The sequence below is a fragment of the Physeter macrocephalus genome, unplaced genomic scaffold (assembly GCF_002837175.3).
Source record: "Physeter macrocephalus isolate SW-GA unplaced genomic scaffold, ASM283717v5 random_69, whole genome shotgun sequence".
In the NCBI taxonomy this organism is placed as follows: domain Eukaryota; kingdom Metazoa; phylum Chordata; class Mammalia; order Artiodactyla; family Physeteridae; genus Physeter; species Physeter macrocephalus.
The window spans coordinates 4,140-19,797 of NW_021145355.1; the positions used below are offsets into that span (position 1 = coordinate 4,140).

Below are 15,658 nucleotides of genomic sequence, written 5' to 3' on the forward strand. Positions count from 1 at the left end.
TAATACCGGGGTGTGTCCAGCAGCTGTGGGAAGTCTGAGGTGCTTTCCTGATTGGTGCTGTCAGCTGGAAATAACCTCTGCCTCCTTCTACCTTATTCTGTGGTTGTTTGTGAACGTCTTATTCCCCTTAAGGGCATGTAAGCTCTTTGAGGCTGGGTTCACGCCTTTCATCTCTTCATTCATTCACTCATTCTCTTTTTCCTGCATTAACTGATTCAATAAGCAGTTGTTGTACCTTCCATGTGCCAGGTATTGTACCAGTTCATTATACCCACATGAACAAAGGACACAATCTTTTCTCTGCTGGAGTTTACAGTCTACGGGAGAGACAATAGCAAACAAACAAATACAGAATGATAAAATTTGTACAGAAATTTCACATTGTGAAAACTACCATGAAAGAAATGGCTAAGATATAGAGGTGAGAGCATAGCTCTGGGGAGTGGGGGGACCTGGCAGCTGGCACCATCCCAGGCCTAGCAACTCACCAAGCATCTGCTGAGTGGATTGAATGGATGAAAGGACAGTGCCAAGGAAAGAACTCAAGTATCCCCCCCGCCCCCGGCCAGAAATGGCAAGGCAGGCCATGACGTGTCTTGATGTTCTCCTCGTGGCAGAAAGAATTTAACATAACAGGTACAGAAAAAAATGATAATACGGGATCTTGCCATGCACAGCAATACATACCTGAACAAATTTAAATGTAAAAAGGAGACAGGGCAGCATGCATACGCTGAGGGTGAGCACACACAGATGTTCACGCAGACCCACAACTTGCAGAACCTGAGCCCCAAACAGGACCTCACGAGGCATCTGGCCCGCCCACTCCTGCCATGTGAGAAAGTGGTCTTAGGGCCGAGAGAACGATGTCTTTCTTTTTTTTTTTTTTAATTTGATCTGTGCATTAGGATCTGTCTAAATGTGTTTAAACAAACTACACTCCGAATTCAGGGTTTCAGTTTTGTTAATTTTTGTTTTCTGTGGAGTCACCTAAGTTTCCAAGTATAGGCTTTGGGGTGGGAGATGGCCGCTGAGGTGTCCCCAAGTGGCGGGTTTGTTGGTTTTGGTTTTTGTTTGTTCCTGAGTCAATAGCAGTTCCCGAGGGCGCCGTAACTAGGTGCAGCCTGGAGAGCAGAGACAAATCCAGAAATTTCACAGATGTGGGCTCTGAATCCAGCTGCTGAGGTTGCCTGCAGAGAGCACAGCACGCGTGGACCAGAGTCCCTGGTCCCCCGGCTGGACGGCCTTTGAGGCCCTTTACAGAAGATCCGGCCAGGCTGCACACCTGCTGGGGGTCCAGTGACACCCAAACAGCAGCAGCTTTCCGAGTTTTGTTTTGTTTTTCTCTAATCTCCAATTCTGCTGGAAAAACACCCAAACCCTTGGGTCAGAGCACCCCCGGCCTAGCAACACCTGCAGCCAGGGGGCCGGAAGTCAAGCTAGAACGGAGGAGGAACCAGCCTGTGCTTACCCCAGGCCCCGGGGGACAGGGCTGGATTCCCCCAGTGGGCAGCAGGGCATGTGCCCACCAAGGGCCCTCGGGGCTGCATTCTAAAGGAAGAGGGGCCCAGAGCTGGACTCCTGGAAGGATGGCCCAGTGACTCAATATCCTGGCCTATTAGGAAGGAGTGGGGCCTTCAGGGCTTTGCGACTTGTGAACAGGGGAGATGGCAAAGCTGTCCCAGGATTCTCTCCCTATGGCTCTCCGCCTCCTCTGGCTCAGGGTCCTTCGAGGGAGGCAGCTGTGATGTAGTAGAAAGAAGGCTGAGTTTGGAGTCAGAAGATCTGTGTGTGACTTTTGGCCAATTATGGTAATCATCTCCCTGGGCCTCGATTTCCTCATTTTTAAAGTTGGGATACAGCTGTCCCCCTTTCAGGGTAACGGTGGGGCAAGATCATGTAAATGAATATGGACGTGTTCAATAAAATCTTATGGGCAGTTAAGAGATTCTCAATATATAAATATTTGGGGGACCCAGCAAAAGAGTCTGATTCACGTTCTGTATCTTGGTTGTGGTGGTGGTTATACAAACCTGTAAATCCAAAATTCATGAAAAGAAAACGAAGTCAATTTTATTGTAGGATAATTTTCTAAAAACCAGCAGCTGGTTCAACTCCTTTGGATGAGATTTACGATTCCTGTGTTTTCGATAAAGCAACCGAGATCTGAGACGTTCATCACCCCCCACCAGCATCACCCAGCTTTGTTTCCACTGCCTGTCAGTTCCGGGGGCCAGGGACCCATAAGACAGACATGGGGGCACCCGTAGTGTAAGCCTCTAAGACAGAAGAACGGACCAGGGAGTGCTTCTACATCGTAACCACGAAGGCAGGCAGTGCCCTTGCGGGGTGGGTGTCTGGTGGTCGAGGCAGGCCTCCCTGCTCAGATGATTCTCTGCCAACAGTACTTCAAAGCATTAGGGAAACTCAGTTATTCAAAGATATTAAGTTGTCTTTCAAAAAAGCCAGGGCCTCCCCTGATTCAGGGCAGCCCCAAGCAGGGGGAAGACCCTGCTGTTGGGGGAGAAGTGAAGGCTCCGTCCCACCCCCAGCCGGCTGCCCAGGGTCCCTGGTGGAGGTCGAGGCCAGAATTAGCGCCACTATGCAAAGCAGCAGGAGAGGAAGGGCTGCAGCTCAGTGGAGACAGATGCCAAAACAAGCCAGTTTCCTCTGGCAGCCCGGACACCAGGGAGGGAGGAGGCCCGCCCCCGCTTGGCCCTGCCTGGCTCTGAGTGGGCACCGCTGAGCGACGCAGAGATGGACCTGAAACCCCAGGCTTGGGGGCCTTGGCCACCTGCCCCACCTGGAATGGCAGGGGGAGCTGCTCTCACTGGTCCCCCCATGCTGGCCTTGGTTCTCCAGTTAAACTGGCAGCTCCCTGAGGGCAGGGATTTCTCCCACCTGAATCCAGAGCATGAACGGCAAAGAGGTGTTCTGGGGTCCCCCCAAGGTCAACAGGAAGTGGAGCTGAGCCTGGCTCTGCACACAGAGGTTAATTTCACTTCAGCTCCCAGCCCTGAGCTGCTCGCGGTCGCTCCCACAGCTGGCAGGCTGGGGACCATTTTGCCTCTGAGTTTTGTGCTGGGAAAGCCTGAAGGGGTTGCCTAAGGACGCCCAGACTGCACCACCGCAGAGCTTCCCACTTTAGGAATCTCTCTTGCATAGCTCTGGGTCAAATTTAAAAAAATAGCCAGGCTTGGTAGGGGACAAGAGGGTGTGTGATGGAGTCAGGGGAAACCCTGCCCTCAGGGAGCTTCTAATTTAACTGGAGAACAAGGCCGGTATGGGCAGCACAAGGTAGTAGCTACGCCAGAGCTGGAGAGGCCGGGGTCCAAACAGGGATTAGGCAGGAACTGGGCACTCTGGGAGGGCTTCCTGTAGGTGGAGGGCCTTAAAGGACAAGAGGATTGGGGTGGGTGGGGGAGGGCAAACTCTTCTCGAGCTAAGACCTCTGCCCTACAGAGCAGGACTCAAGTGCTGCTTGTCGGCTGAAGGGAATGCAGGGTGAGGATATCCCCGCCGAGAAGGTCCAGTCCATTCAGCTCTCCTCCACTGCTCGGGGCCACACTAAGGTCAGAGAGCAGGGGAAGAACGGGAGACATGGCCACAGGTCCCAACTGGGCCTTCAGAGAGGAGCAGTGAGTGAGCCCCAGAGAGGGCTCTGAGCCCCATGGCAGCTGTCCCTCCTCACACCCCACGGGTCCACGGGTGCCCAAAGATTTGCACCCAAACAGGTACTCTCATCCACCCCATAACCATAGATGTCACAAGCCTGTGTGTCATTTCTCAAGACACATTGTTTATTCTGTGGGAGAAAGGGCTCAAGGCCAGCAGCCCCCTGGGGCGGGGGAGGGCGGGAGAGAGCAGGAGAGGATGTGGGAGAGGGATGCAGCTCTCGGTGGCCCATCTGCAGCCACATGGGGGTGGGCCAGGGCCCTTCCCGGGCTCTACAGGAAGCCGGGCTCTTCCGAGTCCATTTGCAGGTTCCAGACAAGTCTCTGCCTTCCGCATCCTGAATAGGGGATGGATCCCCGCATAGCACCCCCAGAAGGCTGGGTCCAGTCTAGCCCCAGAGAACTCCCTGCTCCAAATCACTGCCCTGTGGCCCTTCCGCTCCAGTCCCTTTGGCAAGAGATGGGGACCAAGGGCTGGAGGGGCAGGCGGACCTGGTGGGCCAGCTTTGGAGGCGGACAGGGGGTCCAGGGTAAAGGGGATGGGCTGGGAGCCGGGCGGCTCTGAAGCAGTCAGTGAGGGCCCTGCGGGCTATGCCCAGGGGCGTGGGGAGGGCCGGCCTCTCACTCCTGGCCTGGGTGTTCACCCACCGACCACTTCACCTCTCCTGTCCGCAGCGTCACTATATCCTCATAAGTGGCTGTCTGGTCAATGTCCAGGCCCTGGGGACACGGAGCGGAGCTCAGGCCTTGGCCACCCGCTGACTGCACACAGATGGTGCCTCTGACTGCCCCCCCGCCCCCCATGGCCCCGGGGGGTTGCGGGCTCCGCCCCACTCCTTACCTCATAGGTGTGATCTTCCTCCATCCCCGCCTTGCTGTCATCCTGGCGGGTGAGGGACGGAGAGCAGAGTGTTAGCTTCCCCCACCCCATCCACTGCTGGGCCAGGCTGGGGAGGGCGGGGGAGATTGGCCCGGGGTGAAGGGTCAGGGGTCAGGGGTCAGGGGTGAGGCACACTCTATGAGAACAGCTGATGAATAAAGGAGTGATTGAATGGGTAAATCGATGGGCAGGCTCTGGGGCTGGGGAGACGGAGACCCTGCCTGTGTCCGGCCTGCCCCGTGGCTGCTTCCCCAACCCCCAGGGTCACCTTGTCCAGCAGCAGGAAGATGGGCACGATGATGAAGAGGATGATGAGCAGGGTCTGGATCATGATGATGCCATCTTTCAGCGTGTTCCGCCGCTTCAGCTGCGCCAAGGTGCTGAACCCTGGGGGGAGGTGGCGCGGGGGCGGTGAGGCTGGGGCCCCCCCTTCGGGCCTGCGCCCCTCAGGACCTGCTTCTCAGCGGCTCTCCCAGGTGCTCGAGGGCCACAGTCACCGCCACGCCACACTGTGGCCCCCCTACTGATCCGGGCTGGGGTGGGGTGGGTGTGGATGGCTCCACGAGCATGCCCGCTCTCCTCCCTGGCTGGGGGGGCGGGCCCCGCACTCACCCATGACCCGAAGCTCGGTGCCACAGCCGCGCTCTGTCCTCAGGGACAAGTTAAAGCACTTCTGCTCGCAGAAATAGATGCCGTTGTCCTGAAACTGGACGTCCTGGATGATGAGCGTGGCCTCAGAGGCGTTCTGGGTCTGGAGGATGCGGCCCTTTTCGGGGAGAAATATCTGGGCCTCCGAGTCCATCTTCTGCTTCCGGAGCCAGCTCACGTTGCCCCGGGTCTCCAGGTGGCACTTGATTTCCACCATGGAGCCCCGTTTCTTGGCCACGAAACGTGGGTGCTGCCACATCCAGGAACAAACGCTTCCTGTAGGCGCCAAGGCTGGGATTAAAATCCTGCTCCTGTCTTCCTGAGCGTCAGCCCGAACTCACGCCCTCAGCCGTGGGCCCCCCTCCTGGGAAGCACTGACCCCTGGCTCAGCCCCCTGGTCTGTCCTTGCTTCTCGGGGTGTGGGTCAGACATGAGGCAGAGGTGTGGGAGAGCCAGAGCCACGTGAGAAGCCACAGGCCAAGCCGCCGGACCCCGCCCCTTCCTGATGGCCCACGCTTCCCGCCTGATTTTCCTTTTGAAGGGCCTGGAACCTTCTCATTCCTTTCCATGCCCATTACAGTAGCCCGATGCCGGTCTCACCCCATGAGGCCAGAAGGCCCACAGCACAGACTCCTGCCTGGCCTGGTGCTCTCACCTCTCCCTGCCCTGGGCTACCCACAGCAGCCCAAAATCCTCAGGGGCACCCCGCAAATCCTTAGCCTGGCAGTCGAGGCCTCCCACATCAACCCCCTGGCCGTCTCTCCTCCGTCACCTCCCTCCCCCCTTCTGTGTGGACCTGCTCCTCTTTTTATTCCTAAGCCTTCCTTCTCAGTTTGCCACGATATCCCCGCCCACCTGCTCCAAGAAGCCTCCCTGCTGCCCGGTTCCCAGTCAGTGGTGCCCTAGGAACCCCTGCGACCTGTCGGGACCCCTGAGGTTACGGTCTCCGGCCGGGGCTAAGCCCGACTCCCCAGCCAGGGAGAACGGGCCTGAGTCCTCAGTGGGGTTCCCTCTGGCCCCCACGCCAACCCTGGGCTTGGCGCTGCCCCGGATGGCTGGGACTGGAGCACTGACGTTTAATGAGGATGACACAGCTGGAGGACTGGGGATTGGAGGGACTTCAGAGGCAGGTCTTACGGAGGGAGACGGACCCTAAGGAGGCCTGGGGATGGAAGTCCTGGGTGGGGACACCCAGGGGGCACAAGGGCACAAGGGCGACCATGAGACAGCCCACAGGACAGTGACCGGCTTCGGACACAGACATACTTGTCCCCAGAAGGGGCGGGGGAAGTTGCTGACCTTTGGGATCCCGGTAGAGCTCCTCTGTTTTGGCCTCCAGCACCGTCTCACCTGCTGGGTGGGAGGGAGTGGGCGGGGCCGGTCACTGGACTTGGCTGCCCCACCCCTGCATTCCCAGACCCACTTCCTCCCCGCCCAGGACAGCAGCATCAAGACCCCTCAGCTCTCCCCCAGCCCTGCTCTGGAGAGACTAGAGTGGGGTGGAGTCACCAGAAGATCCGACTCCCGGCCCCCGCCCCCCGCCCCCGCCCTTGACCTTGAGCCTCGCGTGGATGGAGGGCTCCACCGCCTTCCAGACCAGGGCACCCCTTCTGGAACATGCCTGTCCCAGGTCCGCTTGGGGGCCGCTCTCCACTGCCCGCCCCCCCCACCACCACGCAGTGCCCTCCACGGCCTGGGGGTGAACCACACTCCTCTTTCTCTCTCCTGGGCCTGGCTCTTCTGCGGTCAGAGCCACCAACCCCTCAGGCCCCGCTCAGCCTGACACCCTCCGGGCGGGAGAGGGGCCGGGGCCGCGGAGCCCTGAGCCATCAGCATGGCTGACGCCGCAGCCCCGGTCGCCAGGGCTGTCAGAGGGAGACGGGAGGCAGAAAAGTGTGAGAGACAGAGGAGGAGGAGGAGCGGGCAGGAGACGGAAGCGGCGGGGACGGCGGGACCAGCGGGCCCCTGGGCTCGGCCGTACCTGAGAAGAGCAGCAGAAGCAGCACGCAGTCGCTGAGCCCGGGACGCAGCGCCGGCCCCGCCATGCTCACCCCTCTTCTCCTGCCCCGGCCCGAGGCAGCGGAGGCTCCCGCGGGAAAACCGAAACTGCCCGGGCTGCAGCCCGTCTCCTCGCCGCCTCTCCCCCACCAGGCCCCTTCCTGCCATGCAAATTGGGACCCAGGGGAGGCAGCAGCTCTCCGGGGACCCTGGGGGAGGGCGGGCTCTTTTGTCAGCTGTGCTGCTAAGGCTCAAGGGTCACCCCAGCTCGGGCACTACAGCGGGGTCCGCGGTGGACGCCCCGGGTGGCAGCGGCCTCTGAGCCCCCACCCCATCCCCGTGCCCTGGGGCCCCCTAGCCTCCCACCTCACACTTAGCTGAATACACATGGGTCCTGTGGATGAGTGCGAGCGCGGCCTCTCCACCCCGGACCAGCCTACACCCTGTGGGAAGAGGGGCACCCAGGAAGGATGGGGCAGGGGTGCTGGCGGGCAGCTATGGGCCCAGAGCATAGCCTCTTGGCTGGAGTGCAGGTGGCCATGTTGGGGGTTGATGGAGATTTGACCCTGGGGAGGAAAGGAAGCACAGCGGTTCTTGAGCAAGAACGGGCCAAGAGTGGCAGCCGCTTGGGAGATTTGGTCCAGGACCTGGAGAGAGGGCCCCTCCCTCACTTGGTGGGGGAGAGTTTGCTGGGAGCTGCCAAAGAAGGTGGACTTAAGTGTTGACAGCTTAGAGAAAACCCACCACTCAGCAATCAGGGGACTCTCAGGGCACTGAAGTGTTATCCACAGCTCCAGGGGTCTTGGGCAGAGGACAGGAGGCTAGTATGGGGGAGTCTCCAGGTTCTGAAACAAAAAGGATCTCTGGCTTTGTCTCGCCAGTCAGCAGAGTGGTGGATGGAACCAGAAGTCTAGGAGCTTGTCTAAGCTCAACTTTGTGCCCCTGCCCCTGGATCAGACACAACCCTCATCCCTTGGGGGCTCGGGGCGGTGGAGGTGCCCTTGTGCAGTGCACAACCTGCACAGCTGCACATGGCAGGCTTGCATCCCTCAGCTCCACAGCTGAGCCCACTCTTGAGTTCTATGTTTTATGGAAGCTTCTTTACTCTCTCTTGGCCCCTCACTCTCTCTCTTCTTCCAACTGCCAGGAGGGGAAGGAAGATGCAAATCCTGTGTCCTCTGCCTACATATTCTCCTTACCACACGCCAGTTTTCAAACAGCCTGTGGTGCTGGCAGGTCTGTTTGGGTTCCGGGAGACATGGACCCGCCTCCTAGGCCAGGGTTGGTGGTGAGGAAGACAGAGGTCTGGGTGCTGTCCCCTCAGTCCTGAGCATAAGCCTCACCTGGGATGGTAGGGTCCACCCCCACGCCCCGCCGAGGGGTACAGGCCAGGACTGGAGCTGTGGAAAGCGGGGACAGAAGGGTTAAGGTTCCATCCAAGGAACAGCTCGTTCCTGGCAGTCCCAGATGTTCTTGTTGTTTCCAGATGTTCCAAATGAAAAAAAAACAAAACACATTTCTCTGAAAAGGTGTCAGATGTTCAGTTCACAGAACAAACAGCCCAGGAATATAAACATCACCTGAGGTCAGCTTGGGGACCATGGGCCCCTGGTGGGGGAGGTTGGAGACTCCCCCAGAGGAATGGGGGAAAATCCAGGGGTCTCTTCCTTTAGCAAAGTACCTCCTGGTGATGGAAGCCAAGTACCTCCTGGTGATGGAAGCCTTGGTTAGCTTTGGGGCTAGCATCCCCCAAAGTTGGGAGGAAGATGGAGAAGGCTTGGGATACACACGTGTGTGTGTGTGTGTGTGTGTGTGTGTGTGTGTGTGCATGTAGCTGCTGACACGGGTGTGCTGCCGGGCTGTGTGGTGTGGGGCTGCTCAGGAGCTGGTCCTGCAGCCTGGGGTGACTCTAGCGGGTACGGAGGTTGGGGGCGCAGTAAGTGTCCTCCAAACACACACACATTTGCATCTCCCGTGGGCAGGGATGCAGATGTGTCCTTTGGACTTCATTCCCATTCATGCCAGGAGGGGGTGGGGGCAATGGGGGCCCCACCGTCTGCAGGGTTATTTGTCACAGTTGGGGCCATGCTGTTCCCTCCCCAGTGACAACAGTACTGAGCCCTGTCCGGGGCTTGTGACGCCTTTTCTTTCCTGGAACAGGAGGCCTCGTAAGCCCACTCCTACCTCTGCCCCCGGCTGCCCTGGGCTGTGCACCCCGACGTCAGGCAGCCCTCACCCCACCTTTCCAGGAAGGCAGCATCAAAATAAGAGATGGGGGTGTAGGGAGAAGGGACACGGAGCTTGGGGGTTTGGGGAACAAGAGGGCAGGGACCCCCAGTAACCCTGGGAGGCTGGTGGGAGAGGGCAGAACCTCAGTTTGGAAAGAAGGGCTCTGACCTCTGCCCCTCCCCCCAGCCCTCGCTTACTGACTCTACTTGGCTTGCTGTTACCAGGGGAGACCTGCAGGCTCAGAAGGATTCGGGTGTGACTCCTGACCCTGCAGGAGACCAGGAAGCCGCCTCAAGTCACCTGGGGCTTCTCAACGAAGGGTGGTCCTGCCCCACTCCGAGAGCATTGGGAAATGCTCCAGGGCCATTGCCAAGGTCAAATGACCAACGGACACCTGTGGCATTCATGGGCCAGGGGGCAGTGAAGACCCTGCAGTGGGAGGGGCAGCCTCTCACAAAGCAGAATTTCCTTGTCTCACATGTCAACTGCACCCCTGTTAAGCAACACCCATTCTTAACCTCTCAGAGACCAAGTTTCCTCATTTGGGTAAAACAGAAATAATTGCAATAATATCTTCTTCGTAGGGCGGTCATGAGCCTTGAAGGAACTCAGGTTCACCCTCAGGCAGGTGGTGGGTAGGACTGATAACTAGGGGAGGGTCTTGATTCTGAAATAGGAACTTCGGTTATCTATGTTTTTCACCCAGGATTTTGCCTTTTTTCTTTTACCATTCAAGGCTCAGGGGAAGGGTGGGTCAGGGCACCCCCAAGCTCTCCTGTCCTTGGGGCCAGAGAGGGACCCGGGCGAGGTTTGGAGAACTTTCATGTGAGAAGGAGCCCCTCCCCCACCTCTGGAAGGGAGGTCAGCACCCCAATGGGGGGCTCAGGGAGCCCTGCAGGGATGTCAGACCCCTCCCCTGCAGGCAAAGACAATCACACTGTGGGAAGGGGCTCAAGGACATGGCTGAGGGATGTCGGGGTGGCCTGGGGGTTCCCCTCCCCAGCCCCCAAGGGTGCCATGTAATCTCAGGACCCAGGAAAAGTGGATACAGAAATCCTGAAAGGGACTAATCCTCACTAGTTTGGAGGAATACAGTCTTGGCTGTCAGAAAACAAAATTAAATCTAAAATTATATTTCACCCACTGGGATTGTGGCCCGAGCTCACTACATAACATTAGTCTTTGTCATAGGTCCATGGGACCCTGGGTTTTCTGGGGTCAGGGGTCAGAGGCAGCATCCTGGGGGAATTGTACCTTTGGGGAGAGGGAGGGGCCACACCGTGTACCCATAGGCACCTTAGGGCCTCTGAGGGGCAGAGAAGTTATGGGGGCTTCTGGAGAGGAGGGGCTGGGGACACGGGTCCCAACACCCATTTCCTGGGTGCTGTCGTGGGCAGGGAGATGCAGTGTGGTGCTGCCTGTTAGGGGAGTGAAGGGAGCAGGGCACGACTCTTGACCTCATCTGGCCTCTTGGACTCCAGCTGTGAGGCTGGAGTCCCAGTCTCCTCTGCGGGTGGGCAGGAGACATCCCGACGACGGAGCCAGAGGAGGGAGCTGGGGCCCTCCTTATTCTGCCTTCCCCGATGCCTGGCAGCTCCCCACGTCTTCCCCACTTGGCTGAATCCCCACCAGCCCTACGTGCTGCCCTCGGCTCCCGTCGATGCCCGCACGCAGAAGCACAGAAGCAGAAAGGCCACACGTCAGAGGCACCGGGGAGATTTATTATAAGAACTGTACAAAGGAGCCTGTCTACTGGCCTGGCTTGGGCCTGTTCCCACCCGGACAAGGTGCAATGGGTGTGGGTCTGCAGGGGAGGAGGCTGCAGGCAGGAGGAGGCCTGGACCCCGCTCAGCCACGCTGGCTGTGCAATCTGCACACGGTCCGGTGGAGAGTCCAGTCCAGCAGGGGCTGAGGCTCTTGGGGCCTCACTAGTCAGAGCCCCAGGGAGGAGGGAAAGGCAGTGGGCGGAGTGCGGGTCAGAGAGGAGGCGGACCCCTACAGGATGAACTTCTGAAGAAAGAGACAGAACTGCTGCAGGAAGAGATGGAAGGGGCGGGGGCCTCATTCCAGAGAGGACCCAGGCGGGGGCCGGGGAGCAGGGCTGGGCAGTGGGTGTGAGGAAGAGAAGTGGAGGAAGGCAGAAGAGTGGACTCACGGGGGTGAGAGAGGGGGACGCCCAGGCAGGGCGGCGAGGAGGCCGGTGAGTGCGGCAGACAGAAAGGAAGGCTCCGGCCTCTGGGCGAGCACACACGCAAACACACACACGCACACGCACAGAGGTTGTTTTGGAGGTTTTGCTGCTTCCTGAGTTTTAATCAAACTGTTCACGAGAAACAAGAAGAAAAAGAAGAGGAACTAAGGGCAATGGGGGACTCGATGTGCAAACCTTACCACCTGTGTTCACACTCACATACCCACAGCACAGGGACACTCACACAGACAGGCCTACAGAGAAGACACACACACACACCAGCCAGACACTGCGGGGCACACTGACACACATGCATATGCAGGCTCTGAGGGACACGGTGGTTTACACACACACACAGAGCTATACACATAGGTGTAACGCTGGCACACAGGCACACACACACCGATGAGTAAATCCAGTGACCCCTAAGCCAGTGTCTCACCCCATCCTCCGAGCTCAGCCTCTGTCTGTTCTCGGGAGCCGGCGGAGGACTGGCACCGCCATGCCCAAGGCAGCGGTGCCAGCAGAAGTGGCGCCCGGCTTTCCGGGTGGCAGGAAGTTGCAAGGTTGGGTCTGAGCCAGGTGAGCAGTGCCTGCCCCAGTGTGGAAATCTCGAACATGGGCTCAGCTAGAACATTCTTAGGATCACTCTGAGGAGGGGAAAAGGATGAGGAGGGAGGAAGAGATGGGTGTGGTGGAGGATGAGGAGGAGACCTCTGGGGTTGGTGAGGCTGCCAGGAGCCCCAGTGGTGCTGATGCAGGAGGGAGGGAAGGGAAGCTTCTTCCTGAGCACCAGGGTCCCCGACACCACCCGCGATCTGGGTGCTCCGGCCAAGAACGCCCCCGGTGCAGCGATATGCCGGTGGGATCCGACCTGTGCTACCCACCCGTGCTTTCTAGAAAGACAATTCCCAAGTGGAATCCTCCCTTCTGCTCTTCTCCCAGGGGCCAGCCAGGGAGCCAGGGGCCTGGGCAATGGACAAATCCGGAAAGGGGGTCAGGGGTCACACCGGCCCAATGAGTCAGGATCCAGTGGCCCATGAGGTTTGTGGAGCCATTTCTGGACCAGTGATGCTTCCCTTTTCCAGAGAATTCCGAAGCTGGCAGGGTGATGCTGCACCCAGAGTCAGGGGAGGGCTGGCAGGCCCTGGGGTCAGGCGTCTGCTCTCACTGAAGTTAAGACTTCCTTATCCTGGAGGGAGCTGGGGGGGCCTGAGCCACTTCCTGGGGAGAGGTCAGTGGCCCTTAAGACTCTGGTGGCAGGAGGGCAGCCAATCCTTCCATCACAGGCCGGCTCCTCCCCAAGTGGGGAGCAGAGATTCTGATGTTCCGACCTCCCCCGGGGCCATGAGGAGGGCAGCAGGGCCCCCGAGGAGGTGAGAGCAACTTGAAGGTAAAGTCATGGAGGCAGCAGCCTCGGGCTCAGAGTGGAGACTTCAGGTACAATTCCCGTTTTCCACGGCCTGGGCGACAGCCCAGCACGGCCAAACCCTGTCCCCGACAGGGAGCTGGATCAGTCCCAGATGCAAAGCCCTCGCTCCCTCAGGGGCAGGCACCGCGGGGGAGCTGTGGGGCTGTGCCACCTCACTGCCGCCTGCTAGACAAGAGACTCTTTGACCCCTGGGCGCACCGCCTGCCCCGGGGGTGGGGCGGGAGGGAGGGCTGTGCCTGCGGGTCTGATGGACAGGAGCCCCACGGCAGGTCTGGGGTCCCATGTCGAGCCCCTCCCCTCCCCCTTGCTCTGCACACCGCTGTTCCCGTTCTCAGGGCCATACATCTTGCTCATGGTGTCAGCAATCAGCCCCTCCTTCTCGGGGGCTGTGTCCCCGCTGCTGTCCCGACTGTGGCGGTACACGTAGGAAGCCTGCTTCAAGGAGCGCTGCAGCAGGTGCCGGCGGTAGGCCCTCTGGATCTTGATGGCGCACACTTCCTCGTGCTTCCTCTTGAGGGTGGTTGTGATGGGCTCGTAGGAGACCTTGGATGGGTTGGCGGCCATGAACTTCTCCTCCATGGTCTCCTTGAGGGCATCCATCTCCCCAGAGTCTCCCAGGACCTCTTTGGTCAGGGCAAAGAGGATGTCCAGGCAGTGGATCTTGTCCCCGGGCACCATGGGCAGGTCCAGCGTGATGAGCTTGATCTTGTTGGGCTTGGCGACCCTCAGCGGCTCCTGCAGGGTGTCCACGAAGTCGGAGAGGCGGCTGTAGTCGATGAACTGCGTGGCGTCGGGGTCAAACTTCTCCCACGTCTCGTAGAACATCTCGAAGTCATCCTCCCCGAGAGGCTCAGTGCTCTCCTCCGTGGCCACGTTGAAGTTCTCCAGGATGATGGCGATGTACATGTTGACCACGATGAGGAAGGAGATGATGATGTAGCTGCAGAAGAAGCAGATGCCGATGGAGGGGCTGCCGCAGTCACCCCTGACGCTGGTGCCCGGGTTCTCCAGCGTGGGGTCACAGTCGGGGGGCCCGCTGTTGAGGATGGGGTTGAGAAGCCCATCCCAGCCGGCTGACGTGGTGATCTCAAAGAGGCAGATGATGCTGTTGCCGAAGGTCTCAAAGTTAAACATGTCGTCGATGCCCGACTCCTTCTTGACGTAAGCGAAGTTGGACATGCCGAAGATGGAGTAAATGAACATGACCAGGAAGAGGAGGAGGCCGATGTTGAAGAGGGCGGGCAGCGACATCATGAGAGCAAAGAGCAGCGTCCTGATGCCCTTGGCCCCTCGGATCAGCCGTAGGACGCGCCCGATCCGCGCCAGGCGGATGACACGGAACAGCGTGGGTGACACGAAGTATTTCTGGATCAGGTCAGAGAGGGCGAGGCCTGCAGGGAGGAAGCGGTGAGGACTGCGGCCCTCAGGGTGGGCGGCTGGGTCGGGGAGCGGGGGGCATGCGCGGCTCAAGGGGGCCCAGCCCGCTGGGCTCTTCCCCAGAAGGGAGCAGCAGAAGCTCACCGCTCAGAGCGCAGCCCGAATGGCCTGACCCATTAGGCTCTCCCAGGGGTCTTGGGGCCTGGGCTCCACCTTTGCCCTGACACAGCTGCATGGAGGTGGGATGTGTCAAAGCGAATGGTGGTAGGCCTATCGCTAAGGCTGTTTGCAGATGCCATGGATGAGAGGGCGGGGGAGGACAGCTCTGGGTGTGTGACTTCAGGCATGTCACCTGATTGGTTTGTGACTCAGTTTCCTCGCCTGTAAAATGGAGGTGACAACAGTACCAGCCTCAGGACATTTGTTAGGAACAATCAGTGAGCTAATGCCTGAGAAGCGCATAGCACAGCGTCAGGCAAATAGTATACAGTTGATAAATGATAGCTAGATACTATCCCAATTACACACAGCTCTCCCGTGTGTAAGGATACTGGAACCATCTTCTTATGGTTTTTCCCGAAGCACGTGAGAGTGCGTCCACTGGACAAGTAAATGTTTCTCAGGTGTAGTCACGCGTGTGAAGGTGACAGGTTGCCTGGGAGCCCACCGTACATGCTTTTGCGCATTAAGTGTAGACACCAGGCGCACACGCATGTGTGTATGTGAGAGTGTGAGTGTGAGCACGGCAGGTGCGTGAGCAGGTGTGTGTGTGGACACGAGGATGGGAGCACCGGGCCTTCCTGAATGACTCAGCCCAGCCTGGCCCTGCTCACCCACAATGGACAGGATGACAACCACAAAGTCGAAGATGTTCCAGCCGATGGTGAAGTAGTACTGGCGCAGGGCCAACATCTTGAGCATGCACTCGCCCGTGAAGATGATGATGAAGACCATGTTGACGTTGTAGAGGATGTCCACCTTGAGCTGGCTCTGGTCATCCGTCTCCACCATCATGGTGACCATGTTGAGGCAGATGAGGATCATGATCGTGATGTCGAACGCCTGCTTCATCACCAAGTCGTACACCATGCCCTGGATCGTGTTCTGTAGCAGGGATGGGAGCGCGGGGGTGCACGCGGAGCGTGTGGGGGGCAGTGGTCAGGGCAGGACGTGGACCGGCAGAAGATGCAGGAGGACACGACAGCATGACGGAGAGAGAGAGGGAGAGG

General features: G+C 58.9%; 2 protein-coding genes across 6 annotated transcripts in view; both read right to left on the reverse strand.

Moving 5' to 3' along the window:
• Window positions 1-3,784: 3,784 nt before the first annotated feature.
• Window positions 3,785-8,669, reverse strand: CD79B (CD79b molecule). 5 transcript variants are annotated; one of them, XM_028483791.2, is made up of 7 exons: window positions 8,544-8,669; window positions 7,567-7,766; window positions 6,502-6,552; window positions 5,167-5,478; window positions 4,823-4,941; window positions 4,516-4,557; window positions 3,785-4,394 (listed from the first exon to the last, which is right to left on the reverse strand). In XM_028483791.2, exons 4-7 carry the CDS (start codon window positions 5,459-5,461, stop codon window positions 4,296-4,298), a joined length of 555 nt encoding a protein of 184 aa, XP_028339592.1. In that variant the 5' UTR covers window positions 5,462-5,478; window positions 6,502-6,552; window positions 7,567-7,766; window positions 8,544-8,669; the 3' UTR covers window positions 3,785-4,295. The 5 variants fall into 5 exon arrangements, with proteins under 5 accessions (XP_028339592.1, XP_028339591.1, XP_007126000.1 ...); XM_028483790.2 differs by lacking the exon at window positions 8,544-8,669 and having other exon boundaries at window positions 7,567-8,223; XM_007125938.3 differs by lacking the exons at window positions 7,567-7,766; window positions 8,544-8,669 and adding an exon at window positions 7,184-7,550.
• A 2,460-nt stretch (window positions 8,670-11,129) lies between these two features.
• SCN4A (sodium voltage-gated channel alpha subunit 4) overlaps window positions 11,130-15,658 on the reverse strand; it is a 29,772-nt gene continuing 25,243 nt past the window's right edge. Inside the window, exons 23-24 of the mRNA XM_007125939.3 lie at window positions 15,263-15,533; window positions 11,130-14,443 (exon numbers count right to left, since the gene is read on the reverse strand). Of these exons, the coding sequence (XP_007126001.2) occupies window positions 13,218-14,443; window positions 15,263-15,533 (1,497 nt within the window). The 3' untranslated portion in view covers window positions 11,130-13,217. The remainder of the gene's footprint in view (window positions 14,444-15,262; window positions 15,534-15,658) is intronic.

What these genes read in the sequence shown, in the direction of transcription:
- CD79B (XM_028483788.2), bottom strand. Translation starts at nt 7,247, where the DNA reads ATGGCGGGGCCGGCGCTGCGTCCCGGGCTCAGCGACTGCGTGCTGCTT. An exon ending in TCTTCCTGCTGCTGGACAAG is followed by an intron (nt 4,558 to 4,822) that starts GTGACCCTGGGG and finishes CTCACCCGCCAG; the next exon opens with GATGACAGCAAGGCGGGGAT. An exon ending in AGGAAGATCACACCTATGAG is followed by an intron (nt 4,395 to 4,515) that starts GTAAGGAGTGGG and finishes CCGTGTCCCCAG; the next exon opens with GGCCTGGACATTGACCAGAC.